Genomic DNA, 8,108 nt, shown 5'->3' with positions numbered 1-8,108 from the left:
ACTGCGTTTATACGCAAATTGTCAATAATACGGTGGATCACACGTGACTACAGTGTTTAAAATCACTGTGATTTGAGTTAACATTTGAGTGAACGAATGTGCTTGAAATTTAACTCAAATTGATTCAATTAAACTACGTAATGTAGTTAAAGGACGGGCTCGTCCGGGATTTGAACCCGGGACCTCTCGCACCCAAAGCGAGAATCATACCCCTAGACCAACGAGCCATGCTACGCACTGAGGTGTGTAGTTTTAAAATCTGAAAAGACATCTGATCCCACTTTATTTGTGTCGGGTAAAAAATTTTATACAAACATTCGCACATTCCTGTCATGCAAAATTCCTGTCTTACCACATCCACAACCAGCTGGATCTAGTGAAGTGGATGCAATGACTTGAGCTTTATGACGTGGCATCATAGAGGAAGCAGAAGATGGGTATACAGTCATCATAATGGGATGGACACTGTCTTTATGTTTATGCTGTTTAAGTTGAGGACATCCTAAAACTGCAAGATAATTAATATCAATATACCAGATTTTTTTGCAAAGATGCTTACAATCAATGAGCTTGAATGAACTTAAAGCAAACAGTTTTGTTTTCAATGGCATCTTGACCTTCTCTTACACAGATTTGTGACATCAATTAGCTGAATTAAAGGTCCAGTATGTAGCATTTAGGGTTTATTTGCAGAAAATGAACAGACCATACACTAACCATACACTGTATATTTTTGTGTAAGTATATAATCATTTTAAAATAAGTTTAATTTGAGTACCTTTATTTGGTAGGCGGGGTGGCCGTGTAAGCATTATGAAGTGTGATGTTGTATCAGTGCAATGACAACAAACAATGGTATGGAATGTGACACAACTGGACATCCAGCAGTTTGTTTTCCTGTTCAGTTTGTGGCTGTCATACACAAGCTTTTTATGAGAATAGACTGCGGGGGTTGAAGAAACACCAGTGGCAAGGGAGTGGCACTTTTCTGTCACCCAATCAACTGACTGACATGGGTCACAAAATGCAAAGAAAATGTGTCACACCAATTCAAACCGTTCCACTTGGTGGAAACACAACTTATGATTCTTACACTCTGGACCAGTAAATATTAAAAAAAAAATCATCTTGTATTTTTGATTTGATGCAGTTTATTCGGACTTTAGATTAATCTTGCTTGTTGGTCTAACATGATCATTTCCACCTTTTATTTTAAAATTTGTTTTTGATACAAGGGTTTGAATTTGAGATATTAACATTTCTTAATTTTTACTATTATTATTATTATTATTATTATTATTTATTATAAATTAAATCAACCATTCTTCTGATTTTAACAGAATACGAATTTTGTTTAAAAAAGAAAATAAACAATGATATCGTTTTCCTGAGGGGCGTGTTTCGCCAGGCGGAAGTAGTTTGGACTGCGGAAGTGCTCAGACGAGTCTCTGGAGTGAAACGGTTTGTTTTAAATGATTTTAATGTGATTTATCTTGATCCTGCTCTGCGGGTTATTCCTCTGGGAGCCTCGTGTCACAGCCACTGTAGGTGAGGATGGATTTGAAGTTCACTCTATGTTCCTTTAAGCTGCATTTCTGTCTTGAAATCGTACACTGGCTTTGCTAACTTAGCCGAGTTAGCGCTATTAGCTCTTGGTCGTATGGAAACAGTGAGGTTTAACTGGAATTAAATAGATGAAAACACATATTTATCTTCATATTTTTACTCAGAACAGGTGAGAGGACAGTGTGGTTTCAGAATGATGTGAAACGACTCCATAGTTTACCAGTTTGTGTCTTTACCACATCACATGTTCTAAAATACCTTCATAGATCAGATCATATAGAAAATATACTAACAGGCAATAGCTTCCACTTTGACTGTTAACGTTTCCTGTCTGACCACCAGTCTGGCGTTGTCAAGATATAGGTCAGCGGTGAATTCACCCTTTCCACATTAGATCAGGTCTTGTACACTTTAAATCTGGAATAGTGTAACCCAGAAGCTACGGACCTCTTAAAGCATAGCATGTATGAACAACCTTTATTTTCTGCTTGTAAATATTTGCAAATACTTGTAAAAAAAAAAAAACCCACACATGATCTGTTCTGTCTCTTCAAGGACATCACTTATCAACTTATTAATCAATAACTTTATTCATTTTTTTTTCTTTAACCTTAACCCAAAACCATGGTAGAACTATTGTAACTTATATATCTGCTTTGTTTATTACTTGTCGCTTAATATTTTTGATTGCTTTTTTCTATGTATTTATTTTTAATATTTTGCTCATATATGCATTACCAGAAAAAAATAGATGCTGTGTCTATAATCAGAGTCAGAGTACTCGGATGTATCAAAGACATGATACTAAAATAAAAGTTAAATCACTAACTCTATAGTTTTACTGATAGTCATATTTTGTTGTAATTTATGTTGAAGTTAGCATTTTGAATCTGTTTGATATTATCGCTCATGTTACAGTGAGACAACAGAACAATATTAAAATACGATTCAAACCACTTTGTACAGTATAGGTTTACTTTCATAATTTTGTTGGCTTTAATTACAGTATAGCACCTCAAAGAAATACACTTAATTTAGGGGATTAAAGGGAAATTACTTTCTTTCAAATTTTAAAGCAAACAAAACTTGCAGGTATGTTCACCTCTCCCCTGTTATCAGTGCCACACCTTTATATCTAAAGTGGTAGTAACTGAACTGGTCTTCTTGTGACACATTGTACAGTATATCAACGAGCCAAGAGTTTGCCATGGTGCAATCAATACAGGCCATCTGACTGTTAGTCAGCATGCTGATGAAGCATTCTCACATTTGTCTTCAGTTAATCGATGGTTAAAAAAGCCAAAGTTCTGCAGAGTCACTGCTTTCATATAAATATATTCAGCCAGTGATTTACACATTGATCTGTGTCCTAATAATGAGGGGTTTTTTTTCTTCTGATTTTTACTGGATATTAATTTTACTTGTAAAAAAAATTTCAGATTTTCTCAAAAAAAAGAAATGATGAAATCCCACTATAAATGTTGAAGATGTAGAGGTTTTCTTTCTTGTCACGTCATTATTTTTTAAATTTATATTACTTTAAGTACTCTTAAGACTGGAGTGCTCACTGACTCATCCATACACCCTTAAAGAAATAAGTCTTGATGGGAAATGATGCAGTTATGTCAAATGCAAAAAATATGTTCATGACAGAAATGGAAATCTCTCTTTCTTATTTTCCAGGTTGACAGGTCATGATGGCAGATCTTGCAGTCTTCAGCATGCAGCCTGAGGAACGAGTCCGTTTACTGACCAAGAAGGGAAGCACGGTGGAAGTTAACGATGACGTTCCCCTGCGACGCTACTTCCGCTCAGGCATGGAGATGGTCCGTATGGCTCACATCTACACAGAGGAGGGCAACATTGAGCATGCCTTCCTCCTTTACAATAGATATATCACGTAAGTGTAAAATTATTTATTGCTGTATTTATTATTGAGCATTTCTGAAATTAGTAGTTTGAAGGGTGTTGTGAAATACTTTCAAAAATCAGTTTTATTGATGACACTCCCACTGAATAATAGGCATTTATGTGGACATTTTATTTTGAGAAAATCAACCAAACCAAATTCCACAAAATCAATCGTTTTATTGGGTTGCAATTTTTAGTCCATCTCAGTACAGGCATACATAAATATTTGTCAATTAGTAACAAGAATTTCTTTTCTCATCAAGACTCTTTATCGAAAAACTTCCCAAGCATCGTGATTATAAGACCGCTAATGTCCCTGAAAAGAAGGACACACTAAAGGTATGCGTACATTTTTTACTCTGTATTGTATTTGAACTATTTGGAAGAAAAATGTTAAGCTCAATATTTAGCTTGGTTGTCTTTATTCTGCAGAAACTGAAGGATGTTGCATTTCCTCAAGCAGAAATTCTGAAGAAAGCTCTTTTAAAGAGATTCGAACAGGAATATGCACAATATCTTGTCAAGAAGGTACCGCATTGTCATCTCTGTTAATGCTCTGTCCTTGTTAATACTGACCTCACAGTTGTCAATCAATACACATTGAGAAAAATACTAAATACCATGCAATATGCAATTGTAATTTTTAAATTACAGCAGCCTTTGTACACTGATTTTACAGTGTGACATCTGAACTAAAAATGAGCTGAAACTTTAACCAGCAGCCCCGTGACTGCATACCAGGGTTGTAATGAAAGGAGTCATTCACTAAATGCAAACAAACAATAACATTCATCCTGAATAACCGCATTGTTTATTGTTTATTGAGTGAATGAAACATGTCCCTTTGAGATCAACTTACACCTTGTGATTATTATTCTGCAACAAAACTACTGCTGAAAGTCAAATTTAGTATGTGCTCCACATGTACCTCATGTGCAGAAAGCAGAGGAGGAGGTGATGGTGCAGGAGCAGTCCAAGCAGCGTGCCCTGGACGCTGAGCGGGAGCGTGTGGCTCAGATGCAGAGGCGGCAGCGGGAGCAGGAGCAATTCAGTGCCTTTGAGGAGATGATCCGCCGGCAGGAACTTGAGAAGGAACGTCAGCGTGTGCTCCAGGAGTTTGCAGCACCCACTGCGCCCTCCCTTGACATGCCCCTCCTTCCGGGCATCCAAGGTCCACCACCAGTCTCCCCTACTCCCCCACAGAGCCTGGGGGACTTGTCCAGTGGCACCAACCACCAGTACAATCACCCTCACTCGACCATCGGGGCACCTTCCACCGGTCCGCCCAGCTTTGACCGCTCACTCAAACCTGGGTCTCTGGTCAGCCCAGGAAATAATAGTGAGTTAATCTTTTTGTGACACAAGGGTCTGGCCCTCAGAGGATTTAAATACTGACCTGTTCCTGCTTTAAATTATACATTATTCTGAGCTTTCCCTCTGACCTATTTAATGTCCTGTTTACACCATGACCTACCTCAGAACATCACTTATCCTTTCCTCTTTTGTTGATTCTTTCACATGGGTTGTGCAGATACTATGGAGGATGCCCTTCGGCAGTTGGCCATTCCCGCTGAGCTGTGCCGGGGCTTTCTGAAGTTGGCTGAAGCCAATACAAGCCGAGCTGTAGAAACTTGTGGCATCCTGTGTGGCAAACTGGTGAGGCTCTAGAGCAGAGAGACAGCACTTAGCCAGATCTCCTTCTGTTGCAGGAAGTTTTCATTGTTTCTTTGAGATTAGGAGTGTTAAACAGTGGATTAGAGAAATTTCTTTTAAAATAGTTAAAGAAACAACTGTGTTGGTGAGGATAATCTTGGTGTATTTGCCTGCAGCTCAAACACATTAGGTCATGAATGTGTCAAGCATATGAATCAGTAAATGAACAAAATCAGCTGACCCCCAATCCAGAGAAGTAAATCACAATTTGACACTTGTCACTGTCCTAGAACTGCTGTGATTTGAAATGTGTGTGTCCATATGAGCATGATGGGGAATTTCTTAAACCCAGCAGCACACCAGTCAGTGCTCTGTTAATTTTATTCATAACGTCCTTGAACAGCCTCTTGGCAGACTGTAGCCATGCATAATTTAAGTGTCCAATAGTGTAACAGGTTTTTGTATTCATTCCAGACCAGAAATGCGTTTACTGTGACCCACGTCATTGTACCAAAGCAGTGCGGCGGACCAGACTATTGTGACACAGAAAATGAGGAGGAACTGTTTCTCATACAGGACCAGTATGATCTCATCACCTTGGGCTGGATACATGTGAGTAATAAAGATGAAACGAAACTGGCAACTTAAGCAGCAAATACACATTCTTGGAGATAAATTACAAGGCAAAAGGTGTCGTATTCCTGTTCCTGTAACAAATGAAGATATTCTGTTACAGAGGTATTCAATTGAAGGAACCTCTTCAAGGGTTTTAAAATATTTATATTGAAAAATAATGTGATGCAGGAACAAATTGCTACTATATTTGTGTATTTTTCAGACTCACCCCACACAGACTGCCTTCTTGTCCAGTGTCGACCTACACACACACTGCTCCTACCAGATGATGCTGCCAGAGGCCATTGCTATTGTCTGTTCGCCCAAGTTCAATGAGTGAGTCAAACATTACTTGTGTAGAAAGATTTTTGTTTCCCCACAACTGGAATCCCTGGTTTTGTTTTAGCTAAGCATTGCCTGTGATTGTCAGTGTGTTGCCGGTTTGTTTGACTTTATTTAAGTCTCTTTGTACCACGTGTCACAAGGTGTAACTGGTTGTGAATGTGTTTTTCCCAGAATTGGTTACTTCAGGTTGACAGACCGAGGAACAGAGGAGATATCCACATGTAAACAGAAAGGCTTTCACCCGCACAGCAAAGACCCCCCTCTGTTTACGGTGAGTATAAATCTACTTGTAGGCCAGCTTTGCTTAGATTTAAGCCCAAAAGAGTACTTTTCTAAAGCCACAAAACAAAGTGCTTCACATCAAAACAACAACTTCATAAACAGATCTTGTTAACTATACGATATAACGATTTAAAGGAGGCCACTGATTCAGCACTGTGCTGACCTGATTTCTTCAGGCAGCTCCTTCCATAAATTTGGGACTGTAAAAGCTCTGTCACCTCAATTTTCCCTCAGAATCTTAGGCTACGTACAAGTTCATACATTTGTTAGTGGTGGTAACTGCATCAATAATAAAGAACCTTAAGTCAAAAACTAAAAGTAAAACTAAAAAGAAAACTTCAAAAGTAAAAATCACATTGTATAGTTTGGTCTGAACAGATATTTACATAGTTTATATAGTTATTTCTCTTGTATACATCAGCTATATCAGGAGTCATTTTTAAATGTTGGAATTTCAAAAATAATCTTATTTCTGCCCTTAAAGCTAAACTTTAACAACTCTTAATTCTCCTTCCCAGCACGCTGGACATGTCACCATCACGAATGACAGCGTTTCTGTGATGGATTTGCGGTGATTTTTCTTTTTTCACCTGAACACTCAAAGACTGTTTTATCGAACTGCAGACTGGAGAAAACACTCGGGATGGTACTGAGCGAATACTTTGCAAAAGTTTGCCATCTATATGGACTTCAGTTGTTCTCAAAAGGAACAACATTGTGACAACATTTTTTTTTTTTTGCTCTATAAGAAAAATTCTACATATTACTGCACTTTTTGAGGAAAACAACTATCCAGTGGTAAACCTCTGGCTCGTCAACCCTTTTTGTTTTTGTGAAGATATGCTATATTCTTTCCCTGTTCCACTTTTGTTCATGTCATCAATAAACAAACTGTGTGTCAGTAACATGTAAGTGTCTAGTAACCTAACCTTTTGTTTTTATTTTATTTTCCAAAGTTTGGATGTGCCTGATGGACAAAGTGCCAAGGATGAAAACATTCTCTTGTTCACTGTGCAACATGAAGTTCACTGTAAAGTCTATAGTTTGTAATCAAGCTTCTGTTGAAGTGATGAGAGAAATGAAAGCCAGTTGTAACTCAGGTATGTTGGCAGTGTTCAAATTGCTGCTCTGTATTATATTTTTATACACATACACCATCTTTCCACAGAATCCTTTTATCTATAAAGTTTTTTTGTTTGTTTTGTTTTTAAGTTTAGTTCCTGCGAATGATGGATCCACCTTCTACTTGTTTTTATTTTCTTGTTTTAGTGTTTGGGAGAAGAAAGCAAATTTGGTAGTTCCTGTAAAATATTGTCCCTGCCGCAGAGGACACGTGCAACCTAAATGTACCTGCTACATATTATTACACATTACTGATCATCTGGCCATGTTCCATGTCTCTATATGTGTTTTTGTTTGCTTGCTTCTCTTGTATGAAGAAGTAAATGATTAGCTATAATTCTGAAAAAAGAAAAATGACCATGATGAAATAAATGCCAAGTTAAAATAAACTAGATCTTTTTTTATGTATTATTTTTTATGTTTGTCCAGTTAATGATGGAGGAAAGGTGTATTGTTTCTGCTTGAGATGACATGAAAGAAAAAAAGAACTAGTAGATGGCATTTTGAACTAAATGTCGTTATCCACCGTTTTTGGTCACTTTGGTCTTAATGAAATATGTTTTCATACATTCATACATTTTTTTCTCCCATAGGAAATACGTTGAGAGGGTGGA

At 37.5% G+C, this 8,108-nt stretch overlaps 1 protein-coding gene and 1 non-coding gene across 3 annotated transcripts; one reads left to right on the top strand and one right to left on the bottom strand.

Annotated features, from left to right (window-relative positions):
• Window positions 1–155: 155 nt before the first annotated feature.
• On the bottom strand, window positions 156–227 carry trnap-ugg. Its single transcript has one exon. It is a non-coding gene; the product is annotated as a tRNA-Pro (tRNA).
• Window positions 228–1,409: 1,182 nt separating this feature from the next.
• LOC122770190 (STAM-binding protein-like A) lies at window positions 1,410–7,902 on the top strand. 2 transcript variants are annotated; one of them, XM_044027207.1, is made up of 10 exons: window positions 1,410–1,461; window positions 3,250–3,466; window positions 3,741–3,816; window positions 3,910–4,005; window positions 4,417–4,816; window positions 5,009–5,133; window positions 5,605–5,742; window positions 5,969–6,081; window positions 6,262–6,361; window positions 6,891–7,902. In XM_044027207.1, the coding sequence occupies exons 2-10, from the start codon at window positions 3,261–3,263 to the stop codon at window positions 6,945–6,947; spliced, it is 1,311 nt and encodes a 436-aa protein (XP_043883142.1). In that variant the 5' UTR covers window positions 1,410–1,461; window positions 3,250–3,260; the 3' UTR covers window positions 6,948–7,902. The 2 variants fall into 2 exon arrangements, with proteins under 2 accessions (XP_043883142.1, XP_043883141.1); XM_044027206.1 differs by having other exon boundaries at window positions 1,414–1,548.
• The last annotated feature ends 206 nt before the right edge of the window (window positions 7,903–8,108 follow it).

This window comes from Solea senegalensis, linkage group LG5 (assembly GCF_019176455.1).
Source record: "Solea senegalensis isolate Sse05_10M linkage group LG5, IFAPA_SoseM_1, whole genome shotgun sequence".
In the NCBI taxonomy this organism is placed as follows: Eukaryota; Metazoa; Chordata; class Actinopteri; order Pleuronectiformes; family Soleidae; genus Solea; species Solea senegalensis.
The sequence above is the reverse complement of the archived record's forward strand: the minus strand, read 5'-3'. Positions and strand labels throughout refer to the sequence as shown.

What these genes read in the sequence shown, in the direction of transcription:
- LOC122770190 (XM_044027207.1), top strand. Translation starts at nt 3,261, where the DNA reads ATGATGGCAGATCTTGCAGTCTTCAGCATGCAGCCTGAGGAACGAGTC. An exon ending in GGTCAGCCCAGGAAATAATA is followed by an intron (nt 4,817 to 5,008) that starts GTGAGTTAATCT and finishes TGGGTTGTGCAG; the next exon opens with ATACTATGGAGGATGCCCTT. An exon ending in GCATCCTGTGTGGCAAACTG is followed by an intron (nt 5,134 to 5,604) that starts GTGAGGCTCTAG and finishes TATTCATTCCAG; the next exon opens with ACCAGAAATGCGTTTACTGT.